The sequence below is a fragment of the Camelina sativa genome, chromosome 17 (genome assembly GCF_000633955.1).
Source record: "Camelina sativa cultivar DH55 chromosome 17, Cs, whole genome shotgun sequence".
NCBI classification, from domain to species: Eukaryota; Viridiplantae; Streptophyta; class Magnoliopsida; order Brassicales; family Brassicaceae; genus Camelina; species Camelina sativa.
The window spans coordinates 5347206-5372743 of record NC_025701.1 but is presented as its reverse complement, the minus strand read 5'-3'; the positions used below and the strand labels follow the sequence as shown (position 1 = coordinate 5372743).

The 25538-nt window shown below is 36.4% G+C and overlaps 6 protein-coding genes across 10 annotated transcripts; 4 read left to right on the top strand and 2 right to left on the bottom strand.

Moving 5' to 3' along the window:
- On the top strand, positions 1213-2245 carry LOC104755465. The gene has a single exon (XM_010477854.2). The coding sequence runs from the start codon at positions 1313-1315 to the stop codon at positions 2000-2002; it is 690 nt and encodes a 229-aa protein (XP_010476156.1). The 5' UTR covers positions 1213-1312; the 3' UTR covers positions 2003-2245.
- Positions 5259-6893, bottom strand: LOC104755464 (1-aminocyclopropane-1-carboxylate oxidase 3). Its single transcript, XM_019238766.1, is given in 4 exon segments — positions 5259-5753; positions 5862-6195; positions 6297-6523; positions 6697-6893. Coding segments are annotated over 4 exon segments (969 nt in total). The 5' UTR covers positions 6811-6893; the 3' UTR covers positions 5259-5459.
- LOC104755463 (14.7 kDa heat shock protein-like) lies at positions 8569-9380 on the top strand. The gene is made up of 2 exons (XM_010477852.2): positions 8569-8695; positions 8794-9380. The coding sequence occupies exons 1-2, from the start codon at positions 8650-8652 to the stop codon at positions 9108-9110; spliced, it is 363 nt and encodes a 120-aa protein (XP_010476154.1). The 5' UTR covers positions 8569-8649; the 3' UTR covers positions 9111-9380.
- On the top strand, positions 11866-15751 carry LOC104755462 (pyrophosphate--fructose 6-phosphate 1-phosphotransferase subunit beta 1). The gene is made up of 16 exons (XM_010477851.2): positions 11866-12180; positions 12391-12549; positions 12637-12758; positions 12968-13021; positions 13126-13232; positions 13381-13486; positions 13662-13725; positions 13826-13914; positions 14067-14198; positions 14299-14469; positions 14576-14691; positions 14787-14898; positions 15022-15106; positions 15191-15235; positions 15321-15389; positions 15476-15751. The coding sequence occupies exons 1-16, from the start codon at positions 11982-11984 to the stop codon at positions 15547-15549; spliced, it is 1704 nt and encodes a 567-aa protein (XP_010476153.1). The 5' UTR covers positions 11866-11981; the 3' UTR covers positions 15550-15751.
- Positions 15846-16442, bottom strand: LOC104759181. Its single transcript, XM_010482137.1, has one exon. It carries the CDS (start codon positions 16440-16442, stop codon positions 15846-15848), a length of 597 nt encoding a protein of 198 aa, XP_010480439.1.
- Positions 22619-25501, top strand: LOC104755460 (uncharacterized protein At1g04910-like). 5 transcript variants are annotated; one of them, XM_010477846.2, is made up of 10 exons: positions 22619-23040; positions 23172-23264; positions 23386-23479; positions 23566-23627; positions 23706-23794; positions 23924-24044; positions 24145-24288; positions 24368-24726; positions 24823-25063; positions 25156-25501. In XM_010477846.2, the coding sequence occupies exons 1-10, from the start codon at positions 22675-22677 to the stop codon at positions 25459-25461; spliced, it is 1875 nt and encodes a 624-aa protein (XP_010476148.1). In that variant the 5' UTR covers positions 22619-22674; the 3' UTR covers positions 25462-25501. The 5 variants fall into 5 exon arrangements, with proteins under 5 accessions (XP_010476148.1, XP_010476147.1, XP_010476151.1 ...); XM_010477845.2 differs by having other exon boundaries at positions 23172-23270; XM_010477849.1 differs by lacking the exons at positions 22619-23040; positions 23172-23264; positions 23386-23479; positions 23566-23627 and having other exon boundaries at positions 23710-23794; positions 23928-24044.

The following is a 25538-nucleotide window of genomic DNA, read 5'->3' as shown; positions in this document are numbered from 1 at the left end:
TTATTGCGTGAAAAAAAACTGAAATATTTGTTTCCTTTTGGTACTAAACTACTAATAAAAACTACAAAATCAGTATGTTTAAGTTCTTAACTTTAACAAATATCGTGAGTGGAAGAGACCAACTTATTTCATTAACATCTCACTCAATCTGTCTTCGATGTTTGTTTCCTTTTGACAAATTATTGCAGTGTGGTGAGTTTCTTAGTTATAAAAGTTAATTGGATGATGAAAACTGAAAAGCTGGAGAAGCATTTGCAACTCTTTCCTCCGAACTTTATTTATAAAAGCTAATAGAGTATAAAACCGTAAATAACCCTGTTGCAAAGCTGGATGAAAAGGTTAAGTACACACTTAAAAGTGTCTTACCAATCAAACCGTAAATAACCCTGTTGCAAATTGCAATCATATTAATATTTTTCATTTTTACCACACTCCACTAACTGTAGTGACGGAGTGCAAGCAAGCACCATGCACCACTACACATCAACATTGGAACCTAAAAAACTATTACATTTATTTGAATATCATTGGTATATGCTAATATGCAAATGACATACTAAACAAGTGTTGGACGATATAGTGTTGTAACTAGAGCAAACATTTTCCTGTCAACAAAGTAATAAGCATTTTAAAAGTTTGAAACAAACAAATTTCGTGAAACTAATGTACTGTATATGTTTCCAAAAACAAATGTATACTAGTATAATGACGTGAAATACATCAAATTGTAAAATTAAAAACACACAGTTTACAACATACAAACATTTAATTTTTATTTAAGTAATTTTGTTTGTTTGTTTCGACTTTTCAAACATTTGATGTGAATTTCCCACATGGAAGTAGATCGATTTTTTTGTTTTGTTTATCGATTGTATATAGTTTATAGGTTCATTTCACATATAAAATAATCAATGTTCAAAATTTTGATAAGCGTTAATCGAAACGAGTAAAAAGAATCTAAAGATGGATGACTTACTTTTATAAAATGTCTTTAAGCCAGCCGTCTGAGTTGATTAATTGGTCTAAAGATAATTGAAAATACATATAAAATATTAATGACATTTTACTGTCTAATTCTTTGAACCAATTTGATAAAAATCCAAATGGTCGAGTGGTTTAGCCTTAAACCTAGTTTTACCAATTAAACAAACGTTTAGGCGGTGGATTTTTAAGACAAGAGAGTATAAAACAATACCGAAACAGACAAAACCTAATAAAACCTTTCGGTATTTAAAGTCTCGATAACATTTTCTTACACAAGTTTCTCTCTCTTTCTTTCATTTTCTCTCTCTCTTCCATAGAAAACTACAATATGAAGAAGCTCTACAGAAAAGGAACCGTACACCCATCGCCGCCGCCGCAGATAAAATCCGATGACCACCTTTATTCTCTTCTTCCGGTCGCTATCTTCTCACTAGCAGCTGTTCTCTCTCCGGAAGACCGTGAAGTTTTGTCCTACCTCATATCAACCGCTTCTTACTCCGGTGACCGAAACCCTACCTCTCGTCTGAATAAGACCAAAGTCCACAAGAAAGCCCATTTCGACAATCACTCGCCTCTCTTTAACTGTGACTGTTTCAGCTGCTATACAAGTTATTGGGTCAGATGGGACATGTCACCGAGTCGTCAGCTTATTCACGAAATCATCGACGCTTTCGAAGATAGCTTGGAGAAGAAGAAGAACAACAACAAAAAGAAAAACGTGAGTGGTAAGAAAGATCGGAGAAAACGTTCAGGGAAGTCTTCTTCTCCACTTCTTGCTAGCTCTAGCTTTGGTACGGATGATTCAGAGATTCCGAGTCGACTCGGTGAGTCAGTTGTGAATTCATGTCCGTGTTCAAGTGAGTTGGGTGATGGTGGTGGTTGCAACGGCGGTATGGAACCAACGGAGGAGTTTTGTGGCGGAGATGCTCGTCAAGAAGCGGAGGAGGAGGAGGAGAAGGGGACCGTAAGGAGATTTGTGAGTTTCATTGGTGAGAAAGTTTTTGGTGTTTGGGGATAAGAAAATTTTTGCCGATAAAATGGCTTACAATATTTAATGAAATAAAAAGCTAAAAATATTTTTTTCTTCTTTTCGTTGTTGTGAATTTATTCACTTGGATGATATGATATCTCTAGGGCAACATGTTGTTAGATTACCCCAAAGTTTTCCAGTGGAATCATTTAATTTTGTGTTCATAATGCGACAACAGTGTCATTGTATTATAACATTTTGATTAGTAAAATCGTACGTATTTATTACGCTTATGCAGTCCCATTAACTATTAAGGTGTGAGTCGTGTGAGGTGTGACCACCAAATTAAAATAATCAAACTTTGCATCACTTAAAATTACGTATTTTATGGAGAACACTACAAAGTAGAATTGTTACTTCCTCGATACCAGCTATTAGCTAGACATGTGTAATTAAATAATCTTTAATAGGATTACTTTTGAATTTTGATAGAGGCTTTTACAATATAATACAGTATGTTTCCTACCAAAAAAAATATAATACAGTATGTGTAAATACTAAATTAATATTATTTCCGGTCCAAAGACCATATTTTGTGCTGGCCACCACCACAGCCATATTTATATGCTACCCCATGAATTGTTGTTGTCACATTATTTGTCTGTACAATTTTGCCCTTTACGGATCACTCAAACTGATCTCTTTCACCAAAGCGTTAAAGTCTAAAACACTAACCATTCCTCGGAATACTGATGCTATGTTGAAATCGAATATTATAAAAAAAGATAATCACTTTTAGAACATTTCGTTAGACGTGTCGATCGAGTTTGGTTAGACTTCCGTTCTTATCAGATCGTATGTATAAATTCTCAAAGCAGAAGGGGCTGGTATAAAGTATTTGTGAACTTCTCCAAACTTTTATCAATTCTTTCAGCTGGATATTATTTAGTATCCAATTTTTTAAATTATGATTCTAAATTTCAGTTAAACATCTATTTGTTTAGGTAATCATGGTTCTGATTTTATATATATATGGTGTTTTTTGGTTGTTTGGGATTTCATGCAACTTGGAGAATAATACTGGACCCCCTTTGCCTTATCATTCTACGTACAATTTTTTGTTCTATCCTCATTTTAATTTGTCGAATCCAATTCTAAGGAAAAAAAAATAAACTTTTGAACAATGCGAGGCTTTAAATCGTGTATTGGCGTTGTTGCTGCTGGATCGTAGGAGGGATAATTTTATCATTTGCAGCATTTTTACAAGGTACGTATTTAAATTGACACTATACAGTTTGAAAATTCGATGCAAAAAGGTGATGTGATCATCTTTCTTGTCTCTTGGGTAATGGTTTGTAACCACGATAAAAAAAATTAAATAAATAATAATTCAACTTTTAAGACAAAACGAGGGAACTAAATCCTAGAAATGCGGATTTTTTAGCATTGGGTTTGACAAAAGAAAATAGAAAGAGGAGACATAATGGCTCTGGTCTCGGTGTAACACTTTAAACAGAGTTCTCAATGGCAAGTATATTTGTTTGAAGTGAACTAAACGAAATAAGTTAAGTATATAAGTACTTCTGTTCTGATATGGTTGGGTTCAAAACTAAACTACGTTTTCTAGTCTACTAATTTAAGAAAAAAAACTAAAGAGTATCTCAATTGTATGAATGATTAAAACAGTGACCAAAAAAATCCATATCCTGAAAATTTAAGGTACATCTTAATAGTTGAAAATTTAACAATTTCGCATTTGCGATATTATTCAAGAATTATTGATGTTTTTTTTATTTATTTAATTTTTACTTTTCATTAAAATCACTATGTGGTGATGTCAGAGTTGTCATCGTCATATTAATAAAAATAAAAAGTGTCAGAGGAAAGATGTCATTGCAACTGAGGCGTGTTCGAGAGGTTCTGTTATCAGTAAGACTTTGGTAGTTAAAATCTCAACGCAATATAGCATCCTCTTTTTTTTAGGCTTGTCACTGTTGACACATTATTATGACTTCTAGAAAAGTGAAAAATATACTAACGTAAGTACACTGTTGAATGAATGAAACATTTAAGTATAGGAATTAGAGAATTATGAGATTCTGTTTCACTCTCTCTACTCGTAGTACGACTTTTTCTAACCCAAGGACCTCTATTTGGGCCGTTCTGAAGAAAAAGGATACCTCTGATTTTTATTGGGCCTTCCATATTTCAACAGAACAAACTGACATTAGAATTGACTAATTTAATATGACATACACAGCATAGGCCCATCAAGATTCACATTTCTATTGCAGATAGGCTCTATATTTTTCATCTTTTTTAATTAGATTCTTCTACAGTGCACAACGATTTCATCTTTCGTATTTTACTTCTTCACCTTAATACCGATCTACTAATATATGGATATGATTCACCCTAGCCATTGTTTTATGTTTATGCAAGTTAAAGTTAAAACTAATCTGTCCAAATACCTCTTATTTCAATCTTCGAACTCAAATTAGTTTTTTGAAAGATCAAAATCTAGAAACCGATCGATTAGTGCGTGCCATTAGTAAACATTGTTTCCATCAATTTCTACATTCGGAACTCATCTTAGGATATAGTTTTGAATTTACCAATTAATGATTTTCTTAATACTTTTTTCTCATCATCCTTGTCCAATAGATTATATTTGAAATGTTAACTGTTTTAATTTTATCGATTTAAAGACAACTCACATATACAATTCGGCGAATATCCAAAAAATCTCGAGTTGACATTAAAAAATTTTAATCCAAAAAAAAAAAAACTATATATAAATGCGTCAGTCAACTGAATTATTTGTCCACAGGGATAATAAAATTACCCAGTCGGATCAAAGTGAAGAAATAATAAAATTCTTCATCCGCATTAAACTTTCCAAAACCAATTAGATCAACAAAAAAAAACCCAGATGTGGACAAGCAACAATCAGATCGTTAACCAAAAAAAGAACGACTGAAACGATATATCTCGGCCAGATTAGTTTCCCTCGCCGGTTCATTAAGGACTCAGAGATACCGTTACTCTCTCTTGCCCGATTTTAATAACCCCGAGGATTTTTTCTTTTCACAAAATCAAACCATAATAAGATTGACAAAACCAGATCCAATAAAGAGAAAACTAATTAACAACATTCAAAAAACAACCCTACGAAATCGAGATGAGTTAGGCTTTTAGGTCTGCAGAGAGGTATTTATAGTATGCAGAGTAATGATGTTGCCCTAGAAACTCTTAATGACAATTTTTTGTTTGGGCCTATGGGCCTAATTTATTAATAGGCCTATTAAGATTTTGGATAAAATTTTATTGTTCTTAGAAACCCACACAATTATAAATTATTGCATACATATCACTCACTCTCACGCTTTCTTTAAATTAAACACACCATTATTCATCATTTTAGTTCTTGATTTTACTAACATTAGCCCCCAAATCTTTAACATGATGATCTTTGTAGCCTTCATTAGAAAATCCCACATCCCGTTTAGAATGTCTCCACGGCTGCCACGGGATTGATCAACACCGCGGCTGCTTCAGCATTCTTCATCGCCTCGAACCGTGGTTCTTTGGGCTGAAACTTGAGTCCGGCGTAGAGTTTCATGTAGTCGTCAAACACAAAGCTAGGGTACTTGGGGTCTTTTTCATCAACAATAGATGGTGCCGGAGAGATCTCGACATCGCTTCCCGGGTTGTAGAACGACGCGATAGACATCCTGTTTCCTTCTTTTTGTGTCATCACTCGGTGCATTACACTCTTGTACTTCCCGTTTGTTATCACCTACGCAACACATTTTTATGAGGAAATATTATACTAACTGGTTTAGTTATAAATTAACCGGGATTAAACCGTAAATTAAAAACAATAACCGGATGATAATTGTTGTACCTCAAGTTAGTCACCAAGGTTGATAACAATGGAATGCTTGAGAGGAGGAACATCAAGCCAAACACCATCTTTGAGAAGCTGAAGACCACTGACCTTATCGTCTTGAAATAGTAAAATGAGTCCTCCTGCATCCGTGTGAGCCCTAAGCCCTTTGATCATCTCCGGTTTAGGACATGGTGGATAGTTGCTAACCTTTGTCCCAAACGTTGGGCTCTTTGTCCCCTGAAACACTTTCTTCAAGTACCCTTTCTCTAATCCAAGATTCTCACACAACATATCCAACAAATCTTCTGCTAGATTCTCCACCCTCTTCCCAAAGTCCTTCATCGCCGTACTATTAAAGAAACATGGAAAAAACAAAGCAATGGTTTAGTTTTTTAAGAGCGTGAGGTGTGAGTTAAGGCTAAATAGATATTTTGTGACTTGTGAGTGTACCGGTATTCGTTTGACATATCAGGGATGTCGTAGAGATTAGATTGGGGGAGATGACGGAGGTAGAAAGTGCTTTCCCAATCGACATCTTCGACTTCAGTCTCAAGAGTATCTAATCCTTTGGATCGAAGCATTTCTTTGAACTTTTGTTCCATATGTTTCTTGTAGTTTTCCTTTGTCATCCTCTCAACGTTGTCCATTAGATCATATGGTAGTCCATGGTTCACCAGCTGAAAATAATTACAAAGACTTAAAAAATTCTAACGTTCCACTTTAAAAAAAAAGAAGGGGAAAAATGAATTGATATAATGTTTCCTAACGATATAAAACATAATGATAAGTTTTATATTTATGACACCAAATGATTTCCAACAAAGAAAGATAATAGAAGAGAGTAAAGAACCTCAAAGAATCCCCAATTTTGACAAGCATCGTCGATCAAAGCCATGGTTTGGTCTCTCTCTTCACCATTGAGCTTAGACAAGTCTACAACTGGAAACTTAATGTTCTTCTCCATCTCTCTCTGTGTAAACTCTCTGTTTTTACTGACAACTTAATTTTTTTGATCCTTGATGATGCTAAATGTGTGAGTTGAGGGGTTGATAGAGGGTCTCTTTATATAGGCGTAATGAATGATAGATGGTCTCTATCACATTTTAATTAATAAAAAGATAGATAAGTATCATAGAGTCACAAGATCATATAATTGTGTCATTAAGAATAAAGTTGGTAAATATTAAATTTGTTTTTCTTATTATAAAAGAAAAAAAAAGGAGTTTGTGGAAGTTGTATATGATTGTGTGCAACATAATTGGTAGGTCCCTACTCTCCTGCTTTTAAGATAGGATAGAATTTGATGTTTTCCATTTGTATCTCTTATTGTGCATCCATTGGTTATTTCTTTTCTATTTAACGTGAATAATTGTTTATAAAGTTAGTACAAGTAAAAAGAAAGACTCGAAGACTTTCTATTTGCTGGTGCGCTGTGGATACATTATATGTGTAAAAGAACTCAAGAAAGGCTAGGGATTGTGTGTAGTATACGATTGATCTCGACAAATACCAATATGTTGATGTATAATCTTATTTGAACACACTAGTAAACTGTCCTTGTACAATTATTTGTACTATGCGTAGTTGCGTACAAACAAATATAAGTTTCTAAAGTAAGCAAGAACTTTCGCAGAAACGTCAAATCAGTTTATCATTCTAAATTATGGGTTGCCAACCATACTCAATTCTAACGTTTTATAATTTTGGTTCATTTGAATCATAAGTAACTTTGTTTATTTTGGGAAGAAAGTAGATAAACGTGATAATGTTTCTGCCAAATTAACTTGATCATTATTTTTGTCAAACTTTATCATCTATGAGGTTAATTCTTCGATAATATCGGATTGGCCTAGCCACCACCGCTAATCACAATAATTTATCTTTGGATTCGTCCATAAATGGAAAAGATTGCTCATACTTTCAATAAAGTAATAAAAAAACTCTAATCAATTGCTTGGTAAGAAAAGTATAGTACATATTAATATTCCCAAACTCACTAAGAAGTGAAAATAAAATAAAAGTAAGGTTGAAATGATAGTACTTTTCTCTTTATGTAATAAAAATAGCACAAGATGTGATCATTGATTTCCAAGTTGTAATAGTTGAGGTTATAGTAATCGTGCTAAGTAACAAGAGAATAGATCAGTCATTCAGTCTTTATCTTTCTCGTATATCTTCTGAACTTCGGTCGGTGGATATTTGCTACCTACTTTTCCTATCATGATCTTAGCCCCTTTTGCCCTTTAGCAAGCGAATTCTTTGTTTTATAATTAATCCTACTAGTAATTTAAATTAAGTAGCCAACTATCCAAATCCAGATTAAACTAGCCATTATGAACAAATGTTTACAACATGCTCACACCATCATACTACAATTATACCTTGTATAAGTCATTTAGTCGTATATCAACATTAAATCTTTCTATGATCCATATGGAACTGAAATTTCCTGGACCACTTCTTTTTTTGAATATACGTTTGAAATTTCCATCAAACATAACATAAGATAGATGAGATTTTTTAACCCTTTGATGAGTATAAATTCACACTAACCCCAATGCGGAGACCTGGAAGTGAACTCCATTGACACTTAAGTGAAGCAAAGAAGGGAAGTTATAAAGTTAGGTTCAAACGAAACAAGTGAGTTAGGTGAAACGAGTTAGGTGAAACCCACAGCATCAGATCAATCACAATATCTTCTTCAGTCTATAAATAGCAACTAGATGATCATCGCCATTAGCATCAGATCAATCAACTCACTCTTAAACTCATCAACAGATTCCAAAGATATCTTGATTCGAGAATGAGTGGATGTTCCTCAAGAGCATCCAACTCCGCCGCCAGTGATGGTACCTTTTCTTTATAATTTGTTTTCGCTTCTAAACAGTATAACCAATCTTTGTTTGTTTCATTAAATTATCTTGTTCGTTATATCTAATAACAACAGGAAACTACAAACTGGAGATAGAAGAATACGGTGGCGGCAAGGGACCAGTCCGGTGGACTTTTAAGGAGGATTCGTGCATTGCGAGAGTAGATATTCCGGGTTGTAAAGTATTTCCTCCAGACAGCGTCTACGACTACCAACAAACCCACGTTAGATTTTCCATACCAGAAGAAGCCATGGACCAGAACGACCACTCCGGACGTAAATACTTCGGCTTTGTAAAATTTGACCCAGCGATTTACGATGTGGTGAACGCTAAGATTAAGTTTCGCAATGGTGTATTATGGGTCACCGCTCCTAAGTACCACCAAGGTTAATTAATCAAGAAGAAGAGTGAACGTTTGCTGCTTCATTACGTCGTATTAAAACTAGAATAATACAGATATGCATGTGGTCGGTACCGTCCCGTGTTGTCAGGGTTAATTAATTTCTCTTAAATAATCGGTGTGTCTAGTCTATTGTTAGGGTTTCATATATATGGTGTGTCTCGCTATCTGTTTAACCCAGCAAGCTTGTTTATCTTTCATGGTTGTGTTAAACTCTTCTGTTTGTTTTATTATATATAATCATTATAAAATTTATATTAATCGTAAAGAAGACTAAGAATTTCATCTACCGTCAACTCAATGCTAGTTTCTCTCATCTTCGTCTCTAAAAATGATTAGTTGTGTTGAGTATGACTTTTGTAAAAAGAAAAAAAAAAAAACTTGCGTACGTACGCTGCGTTTCGAAGTATGTAATAGTTCTATTTCTGGAAGGGATGAGTAAAATAAGTGAGAGAAATTTCTAAAGCTTAACCATTTGTAGTTGTACAGAAAGAATCTTTAACATTTGAAAAACAGTAGTTAGAAAATAATTGATAACCAAAATCGCGTTCAAACTTATAATTAGTGCTAATGACGAAAGAAAAAAAGATACAGTAGGTTGTTGTTCTTTTACAAAAATATGAAAATTTGAAGAGTTAAATTAGATGTTTGAATGAATAAAATAACTAATTAAAGAGATTATTACATTGGAATAATTGAGTTTTTTGAAGATATATCTATTTCTAGAAGGAGTAAGCAATAAGTTTAATGGCTTTAATTTATGAATAAAGGAAACTATTTTTTCTTGTATTTACCTTACACAACCATAATATGAGGTTGACAAAAAAAAAAAAGACAATATTATGAGCTTAAAACTTAGATTAACTTCACCAAGATAAGACATAGTATATATATCTTACATCTTCATAATATAATTGTACCAGATAGGTACTTTAATGTTTTCACATATGATATAGATACAAATATTTTTAGAAGGAAGCTACAAATAGGAGCTAAAATCATAAGGCTCAAAAGCCTATATTCGAATAATTGGGCCTTAAGTGACGAACGTCATAGAGCATGCCGTGGACACAAGAAACGTATTAAATATAATTCGTGCTAGAGTATGAGTTGAAATTCATTTTATTTATATTGTACTTTTTACATAAAATATAATTTATGTTATTATTTTTTAAAAAAATTTTGGATAAAAATTATGCAATGAAATCATATGTTAAATATGAATGCTCGAAAAAAACACATATTTTGTAAGTTTTATATTGTTAATGATTTTAGATAAGTATTCGTGCTATAACACTGGTTAAATTTTATTTCGTATTCTATCTTGTAACCTACTACAGTAAAACCTCTATAAATTAATACTTTATAAATTAATAAACACTATAAATTAATAAATTTTGCTAGTCCCAAGTCGGGACAGTGTAAAAAATAATAAAATTCGATAAGATAATAAAATAATATTTTTTTGAAATACTCATGTAAAATATGGTCCCAATAATATCATAAATTAATAATCATGTAAATATATATATATATGCTGATATAGTAAATTATGTTTCTCTTAAACCTCATATCTATAAAATAATTGTTTTGTTGTATCTTCAAACTATAATGATATAAAATATTCTATAACATTTCATAAAACAGCTAAAACTTTTTAAAGTTTTCACTTTCTAAATATGCATCATTACATTTTGATAGTTTGATAGACTATTAAAATATGATTATTGATATTCTTATTCATATATTTGAATATTTATGTCGTTTGTATAAGTGAATATGTCTATAATATTTGTAATTCATTGTCAATAATATTTTTTAATTATTTCAAATTCAATTCTAATACCATAAAATTTACAACATCCAAAATTCTAATCTTATTATGCAACAATTGTCTCAATTTAATTTTTTAAAAATTAAACAATTAAAAATATACCTATAAATTAATAATTATTAATTTACATTATAAAATAATAATTATTAATTTATAGATAAATTAATATCACTATAAATTAATAAAATGTCTTGGTCCCAACATTATTAATTTATAGAGGTTTTACTGTAATTAACTTGTAACCAATCAATCTATCAATTTCTTAATATATCTTTGGTTAATGTTGTGGTCTATCGATAAAATATGCGGAAAATAAATTTGTAATATTGTGTTTAAAATATCTTTGGTTAATGTTGTGGTCTATCGATAAAATATGTGGAAAATAAATTTGTAATATTGTTTTAAAGATCTTTGGGAACAACGTGATATAAAACTAAAATCTTCCAAAAATACAGTTTGGAATATCTATGACTTTATTTGTTACTATTAATATATCAATTATCAATTTGGAATATCCCTAATATTTAGGTGTAACCATTAATTAATATTAATATATAGATTAATTTATAACCTATCGATAACCTATTTGTAACCATTGGTAACTATTTATTAAAATTATAAAGTCTACAAAAACTATGTTGTGTACTTCTCTTTTATTAAAAAATGATGATGTATTTTAATTAGTTTTGTTTTAATATTATTATATATTTAATAAAAAATCTGAAAAATAAGAAACGAGTTATTAATGTTCCTCAACTGTTGTTTCTCTTTATTATTATTTTTTAATTTTTTATTAAAAATACCCCTAAGAGAAATTGCGACTAATGATACCCTAAAATACCCTTTGCCTTGTAGGATGAGGCAATTTAATTGCGGAATATACCCTTTGGGTCAAGAGTATAAATTTACACCAACCCCAATGCGGAGACCTCGAAGTGAACTCCATTGACGCTGTGAAAGCAAAGGAGAGGGAAGTTATAAAAGCTTTGTTCGAAACGAAACAAGCGAGTTAGGTGAAACCCATAGCAATGGCCCCTGCTCTTGCCGTTACCCGAGATCTCGCCGCCGCCGCCGTATCTTCGGAGAACGCTCCGGCGAAAGGACGTGCCTCGGTTTACAGCGAAGTTCAATCAAGCCGTATTAACAACGCTCTTCCTTTGCCTTCTGTTCTTAAAGGAGCTTTCAAAATCGTCGAAGGTCCCGCTAGTACCGCCGCCGGGAATCCAGGTTAGGGCTTCTGATCTGATGATTTTGGATTTGTGTATCGAGTTGCTTGATCTAGATCTTGTTTAGTTTGGTGAGAAAAAATTGATTGAACTGTAATTTATGTAATGGCTCTTGAGGAGTTTTGAGAACTTTGTTACAGATCTGTGGTTTATAGAGTTATTATATAAGAGTGTTGTGGAGGATTTAGTGTTGTTTTTGATATGATTGCAGATGAGATAGCGAAGTTGTTTCCGGGTCTATATGGCCAGCCATCTGTAGCAGTGGTTCCAGATCAGAATGCACCTACTTCTGCACAGAAGTTGAAGATTGGGGTTGTTTTGTCCGGTGGTCAAGCACCTGGTGGGCACAATGTTATATCTGGACTGTTTGGTAAGGGTTTCAAAGACTTATTTATGTGTGTGTTAAATTATGATTTTCATGGAATTTTTTAGCTGACATTGCTCACTCTTGAATTAGATTACCTGCAAGAGCGTGCCAAAGGTAGCACATTTTACGGGTTCAAGGGTGGTCCAGCTGGTATCATGAAGTGCAAATATGTTGAGTTGAATGCTGAATACATTCAGCCTTACAGAAACCAGGTACTTGGGTCTGTTTTTAGTTTATGGATCCTTCTCACGGGCTTTGTGATTGATTTGGGGTGTTAGAATTTTCATCATTTTTTTTCAACTCAGTTTAAATGAAAGCGATTAACATTTACACTATAATGATTCACATATAGTAGAGCATAATAAGTCCTTGTGCTTGTCTTTTTATGTCAATGTGGTTATAATTCTTTCGGTTTCAACAGGGTGGTTTTGACATGATCTGCAGTGGAAGAGACAAGATTGAAACACCTGACCAGGTTGAGTATTTTTTTTGCTGCTTTTAAAAGAATTGTTAGTTTGTTACTGCTGCCAAAGCCTCTATTCCACGCAGTGAGTAATTATAAATGGCTTACATGTGCAGTTTAAACAAGCTGAAGAAACAGCAAAGAAGCTCGATTTGGATGGTTTGGTGGTTATCGGTGGAGATGACTCCAACACCAATGCTTGCCTCCTTGCTGAAAACTTCAGGTAAAACTGGCAGTCAAATTTGTTTCATGTCTGTTGTTGTAACTTATTTATCCTAGTGTAAAGTTGTTGTTTTTGAAGATTCATGTGAACGGAATCTTTAATGCTCTATTGATTCAGCATTTGACTTACTTTTTACTTGTATTATTAGGAGTAAGAACTTGAAAACCCGAGTCATTGGGTGCCCCAAGACCATTGATGGTGATTTGAAATGCAAAGAGGTTCCTACTAGTTTTGGGTTTGATACAGCTTGCAAGGTGAGATTCCGTTTTGATCAAATTTATTCTGGACTTTCCTTGCTTTCCCTACGCTAATTGTTACATAAGTAATTGTATGATATTGATTTTATTCCTTGACAAGAATCTAATTGCTTATTCCACCAGAAAAAATAGTTTGAAAGAAGCTTATTGAAACGTTTTATTGCTTATGCAGATTTACTCTGAAATGATTGGAAATGTCATGATTGATGCAAGGTCAACTGGAAAGTATTATCATTGTAAGTAATTGGTTAACAGAAATTCTTGAAGTTGCATTATTTCTGTCGTGCCCTATTTGATTACTGATGGCTTGCAATGTTGTACACATTTTCATTGCAGTTGTACGACTTATGGGCCGAGCTGCTTCCCACATTACACTTGAGTGTGCATTACAAACTCACCCTAACATAACAATTATTGGAGAAGAGGTACGCCCTTGTTTGACTTCAAATCACCTTAAAGTTATTTGAGTCTTACTGATGTTAGAATTAGACTGCATATCAGATTCATTTTGGTGACAAGTCTCAGTAGAAATCAGTCTATATTTACTTAGCTTTGATCTGGAAATACTCTATTGCAGGTGTCCGCCCAGAAGCAGACTTTGAAGAATGTCACGGACTACATGGTAGATGTTATCTGCAAACGTGCTGAACTTGGTTACAACTATGGTGTCATACTGATTCCAGAAGGTCTGATCGATTTTATCCCCGAGGTGCGTTTTTTTGCGTCAGATAATAGAATATACCACTTTCAAGCCAATTAATATGATTGCTTTTCTCAACTGATGATTACTATAATTTATGACTTCTTAGGTCCAAGAGCTGATCGCCGAACTGAATGAGATTTTGGCAAATGAGGTTGTAGATGAAAATGGGCTTTGGAAGAAGAAGCTCACCGAGCAATCATTGAAGCTGTTTGATCTTCTGCCTGAAGCGATTCAGGAGCAGCTGATGCTCGAGAGAGACCCACATGGAAATGTCCAGGTAATTGATTATTGTCCTGTTGCCTCTTATTGTCGTTCCACTAAGACGCAATGAGTTTCATCTCTCATGGATTATTGATATATATATTGTTCCTACATCTTGATAGGTGGCCAAGATTGAGACTGAGAAGATGCTTATTCAAATGGTTGAAACTGAATTGGAGAAAAGAAAGCAAGTTGGTGCATACAAGGGACAATTCATGGGACAGTCTCATTTCTTCGGGTACTTTCTCTCATTTTGTTATTTCAATGAACCAAGTCCCTATATATCGCTGCATCTTGCGAAGAAAAGAAGCTCAATTTATTGTTTTGAACCAGGTATGAAGGAAGATGCGGCTTGCCTACAAACTTTGATGCTACATACTGTTATGCACTCGGTTATGGCGCTGGAGCACTCCTCAACAGTGGGAAAACCGGACTTATTTCTTCGGTTTGTACTCCACCATTTTCAGTCAAATCAGTTTTCCCTCTGTTTCTCATGTATATGTTGATTGAAACAGCCTTTGGTAAACTAGTTTGTGCTTAGATTGAGATTAGTAACTTATTGGTGCAGGTCGGGAACTTGGCTGCTCCTGTGGAGGACTGGACCGTAGGTGGGACTGCTTTGACTGCCTTGATGGATGTCGAGAGGAGACACGGTAAGAATATAAATCAATAGAGTTTACTAAAGACACATTTGAAATGTATAGGTATTAAAAAATCGAGTTGATATCAACTTGCAGGTAAGTTCAAGCCTGTGATCAAGAAAGCAATGGTGGAACTTGAAGGTGACCCTTTGATTCCTTTCTCTTCTCATAGTTGTTGATATGGCGGTTTAATGGTCTTTGCTAATTGATTTCTTGGAATCTGCAGGTGCACCTTTTAAGAAATTTGCATCGCTGCGTGAGGAATGGGCATTGAAGAACCGATACATCAGCCCAGGTTCGTTGCAAACTTTTTTTGTTTTAAAGCAAAACACCTTGTTGTCTTGGATTCTTAATGTACTATTTGTGGAAATATTATTGCAGGTCCGATCCAATTCACAGGGCCTGGTTCAGAAGCTCTCAGCCACACACTACTTCTCGAACTCGGGGCTCAATAGGCTCTCGACCAACCACCGGGGCTCAATAGGCTCTCGACCAACCACCATTCCCTTGCTTTCTGTTTTCTTTATAAATGTCGCATTTAGTCTCTTTCTATCTTGAATCCTACGTCCCCGTACCTTTTCGGTTGTGATTTCTTCCAACATATAAGATAATTTTTAATATGGACGACAGAGCCTAAATTTAATACACAGTTCTCAAGTCGGAGTGACCAATACAAAGTTCTTTGTGGTTCTATTTTAGAAAATTTTAAGCTATTTTTTTTTTTTTTTTCTCAACAACAACTTTCATTCACCTAACAGATTACACTCTGTTTATCCACCATTACAAATTGCTTAACCCATAAAGGCATTGTCGAGTATAACTTAGGATCATAACTCCCAAAGGAGAGAGATTCCCTTGCTACTCGGTCAGCCACACAATTACAGACTCTTGAAGCATACACAATTTTGAATTCTTGCAGAGACGAGAGCAGACCTTTTATATCGTAGAGAAGGGGAGCATATGCTGGCCAAATTTCCTCACTGTTTAACAAATTAACCAAGCCCAGAGAATCCGATTCAAAGATGATCCTTGTATAACCCAAATGGTTCATTGAGCTTATTGCCCCTCGCATTGCTTCCATCTCTACCTCCATTGCTGATCTTGCACATCTAATGGCCTGTGCTCCCATCCACAGTACATCTCCACGTTCACTACGAAGGACCCACCCTGTTCCACCCGTTGTATCTTCTCCACTCCAGGCTCCATCTGTATTACATTTAACCCACTCTCTCGGGGGAGGTTCCCACTTAACATCTTCATTCCTTCTCGGTGCAGGGTGGCCATTAGGTACTAAATCATTCCCATTTCGCTGCTCCCATTCATCTGCATCCTCTAACGCCTTCACCATTGTATCCTGAGTATTAAAATCTTTACCTTTAAATATTAGCTCATTGCGAGATTTCCAGAGTCTCCAGAGCATCCAAGGTACATTCTTATCCAGATCATCTCTTTGCGGATAGAGCGAGGCAACATTCAGGACATAGGCATATTGGCATAAAGGGAGTTAGACCAACTCCCTCCTGGAGGTGCAGGAACAGGAGATAACGCCCAAAACTGTCTGGCATAAGTGCATTGAAACAAAAGGTGATTCGTCGTTTCTTCTTCATGAGGGCACCGTACACAGTATGCATCACGAGAAAGGTGACAGTAAGACAGATTCTTTGCCACAGAGAGACAATTTGAGAGACATCTCCAGAGGAAATGTTGTACCTTTGGACTTGCTTTTGTTTTCCATACCTGACTGATGAGAGGATTCAGACTAGGTTGGGTCACTTCCTGAGGGCTTTTCTGGATTTTAATGATCTGAGTGAGAACCCAATATCCAGACTTTACCGAGTATTGTCCTGTTCTTGCATAATCCTAAGTATACCCATCCGCCTTATTACCTCCAACAGGCCGTATATTTTCAATTAAGTTCCTGTCTTCCTCATCAAATAGCATGTCCAAAAGATCCCTTCTCCAAGTCCATCTATCTTCCTCCATTATATCTTTAACCTTCACCAGTTTTGAGACTGTAGAGTGCAAATTTGGGTGTACATTGTTAACCTGCTGGATACTCCGGGCAGGTTTGGAGTGAAGCCATTGATCATGCCATAGGTCGACAGATTCTCCATTACCAATTATGGCTCTTGCACCCTGCCGCAGCAGTTCTTGTGATGCGTGGATACTTCTCCATGCAAAAGAAGGTCGGGAGCCAAGCTTTGCCAAAAGAGGGTTTGAGTGACGGAAATAGCGACTCTTAAATACCTTAGCCAAAAGCGTGTCAGGGCAAGTCAACATTCGCCAAAGTTGTTTACCCAGGAGAGCAACATTATAAGCTTCAACATCCTTAAATCCCAGGCCTCCTTCTTTTTTTGGCTTGCTAAGATCTTCCCAGGCTTTCCAATGCATGCCTCTTGATTCCTTATTATTCCTCCACCAAAAGTCAGCCATAACTGATACTAATTGCTGATAGACTTTCTTTGGCAACTTAAAACATGACATTGTGTGAGTAGGCAACGCCATTGCTACCGCCTTCAGGAGAATCTCTTTACCACCAAAAGAAAGAAAGTTTATCTGCCAACCCGAGACTTTTTGTTGCAGTCTCTCCTTAAGAAATCTTAGATTGGTAATCTTGGAACCACCAAAAGTCTCTGGTAAACCCAAATAGAAGCCTTCACCCCCTTCCTCAATGATGCTTGTTAAGGTCTTTATATGGTCACGCCTCTCTTGAGGAATATTCTTCCCAAAGTAAATACTGGACTTTTGGTAGTTAATGCGCTGACCTGATGCGAGGCTATATTCATCCAAAATGCTGATCAAATGTTGGAGTTCTTCATCTTTCTCCTTGCAATAAAAGATACTATCGTCCGCAAATAGGAGATGAGAGACTGGAGGGGCACCCCTAGCAACTTTCAGCCCTGTGATCCTGCTTTCACTCTCCGCCTCTTGCAACATACGTACCAGTATTTCAGAGCACAAGACGAATAAGTAAGGAGACAAAGGGTCTCCTTGGCGCAAGCCTCTGGTCGGATTGATTTCTCCATGAGGTGCTCCATTGATTAAAACCTGATAATTAACTGTTCCCACACAAGCCATGATTAGTTCAATCCATTTCTCTGAAAAGCCCAGCAGCTTTAAAGTATCCTGTAGAAATGACCATTCTACTCTATCAAACGCTTTGGATATGTCAGTTTTTATGGCTATGAACTCCTCTGAACATTTGTTTGGTGAATCCAGCGCATGGAGGAGCTCGTGTGCAACAAGAATGTTGTCCGTGATTAGTCTCCCTTTAATAAAGGCAGCTTGAGTTTCTGACACTACTCCTGGCAACACCTTCTTAAGCCGATTAGCTAAGACTTTCGCAATGATCTTGTAGACTACATTACCAAGACTAATTAGCCTGAACTCAGACAGTCTCTCTGCTTTCATCTTCTTTGGGATTAGACATATGTTAGTCTTATTCATCTCTCTATCCATACTACCAGAGCTGAAAAAGCCTTGAACCATCTTTAACAAATGTTCTCCCAATACATCCCAGTGCTGTTGATAAAAGTGTCCTGTCATGCCATCAGGCCCAGGACATTTACTCGGATTAATACCAAAGACAGCACGTTTGACCTCTGCCAAGGTTACCTCCTTTAGTAACTGATCATTCTCAACCTGTGATACCTTATTCCCCTCTCCCAGTTGATCTGTAACTTTGTGCCCTATGTCCTCGGAGGTAAATAGGAGTCTAAAATATCTCTCTGCCAACCGACCCAAATCCATATCTGCATACCACGCCTTGCCATCATCATCTACAAGCCTCTGAATCCTATTTTGAGCCCTTTTGTTCTTTGTTGTAGCATGAAAGAACTTAGTGTTCTTGTCTCCATTGTTGAGCCAAGTGATTCGACTTTTGTCCTTCCAATACGTCTCCTCATGATGATACTCAGCATTTAGATCTTTCTTGAGTCGGATTAACTCCTGATTGTTCAAGGGATGCTGTCGAGTAGTCAAGTCTATTTGATGGTGAAGATCATGTATCCTTCTTGCAGAGCTAGGCGTATTCTCTCTCTTCCATTTGGATATTACCTTGCGGCATTCAGCAATTCTGTGCATCATTGATTCATGAGAAGCCGAGCCTCTTTTATTCCAGAAAGCAGAAATGACCTCTTTAAACCCTTCCCTACTTATCCATCTTTGATCATACTTAAAGCCAGCCCACTGCTTTCTATGTTCACCCATCAAACTCGTAATAAGTGGACTATGATCCGAACTCACTTTTTGGAGGTACTCAGCCTAAGCTTGAGGAAATAACTCCATCCAAATCTGATTAGCCACTGTCCTATCCAACCGACATTGTACCAACTCATCATTTCTGTTTCCATACCAGGAAAATTGATAGCCCGTGTGTTTTATCTCCCATAAGCCACACACAGAGAGCATCTGTCTAAATTCAGCACAAGTCGCATCCCTTCTTATTGGACCACCAATCTTCTCTGAAGGATCGACCAATTCATTGAAGTCTCCCGTTAGCAGCCAAGGGCCTCTTCTATTCACTCCAATGCGAGAGAGTCTTTCCCATAATCTGCCTCTCTCACTTTGAACTGGCTCACCATAGATACATGTTAAGTAAAATTCCTTACCCTGCCAGTTGACCGATGTATCTATCATTCGTTTGTCTGCCTGCAGGACCTTTATCGAAACTGACTCTCTCCACATCAAGGCCAAACCCCCACTCTTACCAACTGGCTCCACCGTGTGTAAATCAAAATAACCCAAATGGTTTAAGACATTCTCCAAATAATTTCTTTTATTCTTGGTCTCACAAAGGAATGTGACCTCCGGAAAGTACCGACCGCGTACTTCCCTCAGGTGTCGAACTGTAGGGGTATTCCCCACCCCCTGACAGTTCCAGCTCAATATTCTCATATTGATTTTGAAGGGTTAGAATTAAACATCAACCCTTCTTTCAATTTTGCTCCAGATTCCTTGAAGAGAACTGAAGACTTAGCTGCTACTTGAGCAGAATGATTCGACAGATAATCAGCTACATGAGCAGAATGAGAAGATATCGAAACAGACGCCCCTGACTTAGGACTCGAACTAGCCGCGTGTGAACCCAATCTATCAAAGACAGTAGGGGAATTCTTCTTCTTTCCTCCAGAATCTCCACTGCTTCCCAATCTTTCAAAGACCGAAGATATGTCCCCAGTTTTTGCTTTCTTCGACTTTCTTTCCCCACTATTACTGAGACGTCTCTTCTTTGAAGGAGAGCAAATGGATTCACCTGAACTCTTCGGTCCATCCCCCTTTGATAAACCTTCCGCTATACCTTCCTCTGTCATGTCTTGTTGAATTACAAGCCTTTTTGGTCTCCACTCCTGGACAGCTCTAGACTGTTTCCTTTGCTCACTACCTCCGGGCCATTGCAGCCTATCCTTTGCTTTCTTACTAGGGATAGGGGGTTCAGAATTCACAGGTGCGACCACATTATCCATCAGCTGGACATCCTTCCCTTTACCTTTGATATTTCTCGCGTCATTGGGGAAATCCTTCCTATTTCCTCTTTTTGAAGCTGACTTCTGTACCAACATAGGACAGTTGGATTGATCATGCGTGAGCCTCATACACAAGAAGCATACTTTCAGGAGCTTTTCGTATTCTAACTCCACTTTGACCACTTCTCCCGTAGAGAATCTTGCATTCTTGACAAACTCAAGCGGTTCATCCGCCTTATACCAAGCTCTAGCCCTCACATACTCCAACGAATTTGAGTTTTTTGCATGTAACTCAATCGCTTCCACTTTGCCCCGAGGTTCAATAATACTCTCCACTGCCTGCTTCTTTAACAGATGGATAGGTATGTTTCTTATTCGGACCCAGAAAAGGATTTTATTGAGAAAATCTGGTCCAGGATTGGGTTTCCATTGATCCAGCGAGACTATCCACCCATTAACAAACCACGGGCCTCTATACAAGACATGATAAAGGTCGCCTTCCGTTTCAAAGATAAACTGGACACGGTTATCTCCCACTCCTCTTCCACGAACTCTATCATCAAGACCCCAAATAGCAGGCAGAGCTTTAACTAATCCCCCAACCTTATGAGCTGTAGGATTCAGACAGCGAACAACCACACTCATCGAGTTCTCCTCTATCAAATCATTATTCTGTAGATCTGGGATTTCTACCTCTTCACCTTCGTTGAGCAGGTTTCGTTCCCTTAGTTCTTCCATAAGAGACAGCTCCTTCTTTTTCCTTGGTCGATTCATGACTGCAGCTCTTAGGACCCAACTCAACTCGTAACCACAAAATAGATCTGGAAACTAGGAAAAGTTCACTGACCATATCTGTATTTTACAACGAAGAAAACGAAGCCACAAAGGCCTAATGAACAGCAAGAAAGGCAAAGACCAATTGCTGAAAGAGATCTAAGGTTGCTATTGTAAGAGGATGAGATCGCCGCCAGAGCATCTTAGCAAAACCCTAGTCGTCATGTTACGTCTTCATTTAGAGTAACAAACCCAAATATTTAAGACTCCCAAAACCTAGAAAATTTTAAGCTATTAGAATCGACAAATGGTTGCTTTGAAGGTTACAATAATTCTTTACGCACCTTAAAAGAAATAGCTAAAATGATGATAAGCTTTAGAGATACATCAAGGTCAGGGTTCTAAATTTAATACCAAGTTCTAAAGTCAAAAATCATCAAATGGTAGTTGTAACTTTAAAATCAAAAATCTTTCTACTTTGTAGAATTTAGATGTAATTTATGGCCAACTTTTCTTTTAAGCCAATTAAAAGTTAGGCTCTAAAGATACATCAAGGTCCCATGCATGCACTAATTCATCAATTTTAAAATAAATCATCTACTGGTAGATTGGTTTTGTTAATGGGTATTCTACTAGATCTGCTAAATTGAAAGCGATATAACACTTAGGTCATCTTTATTGCTACAACACATATTGTGTTCTTAAGGATTTTAAAGTAATAAAAATGTTGAATAGTGGGTATAACTGTTCTTAAGTAATTGAAAATTGTTCTTATATAAGAACTGTTGAATGTGTGTTCTTAAATATAGACTATTATTTAATTATTTTAGTGTTTCTAAGATCATCACAACTGATCTACCTTTAAAGATGCCCTTATGACTTAACTTTATATGTATAGTAAAAACGTTTATAGATAGATAGATCCTAAAACCTATAGTTAGTCCATATATTCTGTCAAGTAGCATTGTTAGTAGAATTTAGTTATTTTTTGTTTTGATATTTGCAAATCTGTTTATGGTTTATTACAGAACGTGTAGTTTTCTGTCCATAGCTAAACTGTATGGAGAGACAACGAGGATATAAATTTCAGCATGCATGCATATGGGTCTAAAATTAAACTAAGATTAAACGTTAATGATATTCGAAGTTTCGAACGAAGAAAATAACATATAGACTCACTGAAATTCAAATAATCTCTTTCTCTCTCTCACTGTCATCGTTAAATTCGGCAAAGCTTTCGTTTTCTTATTTATGGCAATTTCTTACATCGATCCTTTAGTTTAGTCTCTCTCTCCCCCTTTGTCGATTCAGACACAGAGAGAGGAGAGAGAGACAAACAAAATGAGACTTTTGTTGATCATGGGACAAGAGAGACTTGACGACGAAGAGAGACCCGAGTCACCTGATCTTCACGTCTACGGTGGTACACCCTCTCATTCGCCGCGTCTAGGCCCGATCCGGTGTTCTGCATTCGCCGGAGACCTGATCAATCCAAAACAAACGATAAAGCGAGGGAACAAGAAGAGATCAATACGAGCTTGTTCCGAGAGACAAACAGCTAAAGCAGCCATTGGCGTTATCGCAATTTTGGGTTTATTTTGCCTTGTTAATTGGTTCATGCTCTCTCGCCTTCACGAAGGTCGTGTCTGGCTTCGAAGAGGACTCTCTAAGAACCCTAACCGGAACCCAAAACTGATTCTTTCACAGGTCAATGACCTGTTTCTTCTATAATTACTTATGTTTCTTGTGTTACACTCTTTTCACATACAAAAATATTTGTGTTTTTTTTTCTTTGTCTAATCTTAAAGTTTTATTCGATCTGTTGTTGTGTGAATCAGAAGGAAGAGCGTAAAAGGTTTGAAAAATCAAAGAGGAAATATAATGGAACATATGGTCGGATGTTGAGTTTGGCTTCTCATGCTTTGGGAGAGGTAAATGTATTCTTCAAAAACCAATCTTATATTTCCTTTCGCCATAACACTGTTTTGTTACTCTTAGTCCTATTTCGCATGGTAACGATTATTAATTGTAATGGTGTTTGATTTTGGGCAGAACAAACTTGAGCCAAAAGACTTATGGCAGGAGCCAAGGGAACAAGCTTCGGCATGGAAGCCTTGCGCTGAGCAACGTTCTTGGACTCCTAATGGTTTCTTTAATTTTTCTCTCCCTCTCTCTCTTTAAACTTGGATTAAAGCTTGTTTCATATGGAGTTTTATGTTTCGTGAAATTTAGATGGCAAAAATGGATATATAATGGTAACTGCAAACGGAGGGATTAATCAACAAAGAGTTGCTGTAAGTTTTCTTCTCCTCGTCCTACAATATATATTTAAAATTTCTCTAGTGGACTATAACTATTTCATTTCTTCACAGGTATGTAACATTGTTGTTGTAGCTCGACTGCTCAATGCGACTCTCGTCATTCCCAAGTTCATGTTAAGTGACGTTTGGACAGATGCAAGGTAACTATTGTAAGCTCTCCGTCCTCTATCTCAAACTATCTAAAACATTTCAAATCATACTTACGACAGAAGACCTTGGCTTTTATAACATTTGTAACGGAATGTATTGAACTTTGATACTTCATATAGTCAGTTTGGAGATATCTACCAAGAGGAACATTTTATGAAGTATTTGTCTCCCGATATTCGGATAGTAAAGGAACTACCAACAAAACTTCAGTCTTTGGATCTTGAACCAATCGGCAGTGTCGTGAGTTTTACATATATTCTCTCCCTAACCTTGATGCGTTCAAGTCTCATCTTTGTTTTTTCTTTTTGTTCACGTTGTTGTTACTTTTATCTCTCTTAAGGTGACAGATATAGAAATGATGAAAGAAGCCAAACCAGACTTCTATATGCAACATATTCTCCCTATACTACTCAAGAACGGAGTAGTCCATTTTGTCGGATTCGGAAACCGCTTAGCCTTTGATCCAATGCCGTTTGAGTTACAGGTAGATAATTCTTTCAGTCCTCTCCATTGCTATCTCTAGTTATAATTAGCTTCTTTGTGCTAAACTTTTTTGGAAGTAGAGGCTTCGGTGCAGATGTAACTTTCACGCGCTAAACTTCATCCCGAGAATACAAGAAACTGCGGCTTTGCTTGTGAGGAGATTACGGGGAAGCGGATCTTACGTTGCACCTCTTGATCAACATCTTCTTGGTCCTAAATTCGCTTCCTCAGTCTTGGACAATAATAAGTCGTCTGATCCTCCTTTGCAGCAGGAGGGTGCTTCTTCTTCTAAGTACCTTGCTCTCCATCTACGGTTTGAAATCGACATGGTGGCTCACTCTCTATGTTACTTTGGAGGAGGCAAAACAGAACAGAACGAGTTGGATTCTTATCGCCAAAAACACTTTCCATCTCTTTCAACTTTAACTAAAACAAAAAAGTTAGTTCCTAATTTTACTTCAGACTCAAGCTTCCTCTTCCTTGTTTTCAAACCTAAACCTAAATTACTCTGTTTCGGTTTCTGTTGTAATTTAAGGTTCCCATCTGCTGATGTGTTGAGGACGGAAGGACTTTGTCCGTTAACACCAGAAGAAGCCGTGCTTATGCTCGCGGGTCTCGGCTTCAACCGTGAAACCCGAGTTTTTGTAGCTGGCGCAAATATATATGGAGGATCAAGACGGTTAGCCGTGTTAACAAGCTTATACCCAAACCTAGTCACCAAAGAGAAGTTACTAACACAATCCGAGCTACAACCATTCAAGAACTTTTCATCTCAGGTAATAAGACAAAAGCAAAACGTTTCCATGTCGCTTAATTTGATCCGTTTAAGACCTCAAAACGTTGCAATGTGTTGTTCCTTTTGGTGTAGCTAGCGGCTTTAGATTTCATCGCTTGTGCTGCGGCAGATGCGTTTGCGATGACGGATCCAGGGAGTCAGTTATCGTCTCTAGTATCGGGGTATCGGATATATTACGGAGGCGGGAAAATGCCGACGATAAGACCAAACAAACGGAGACTTTCGGACATATTGATGAAGAACAGTACGATAGAGTGGAACGTGTTTGAGAAAAGAGTAAGGAAAGCGAATAGACAAACAAAACATGTATCCGCTAGACCTACTGGACGCAGCGTTTACCGTTACCCAAGATGTAAAGAATGTATGTGTCATGCATGATAATTAAGATCAATAATAATAAAATTTCATGATTTTTTTACTTTCTACTCTTTTTTTGCCGTCCGGTTTTGATTCGG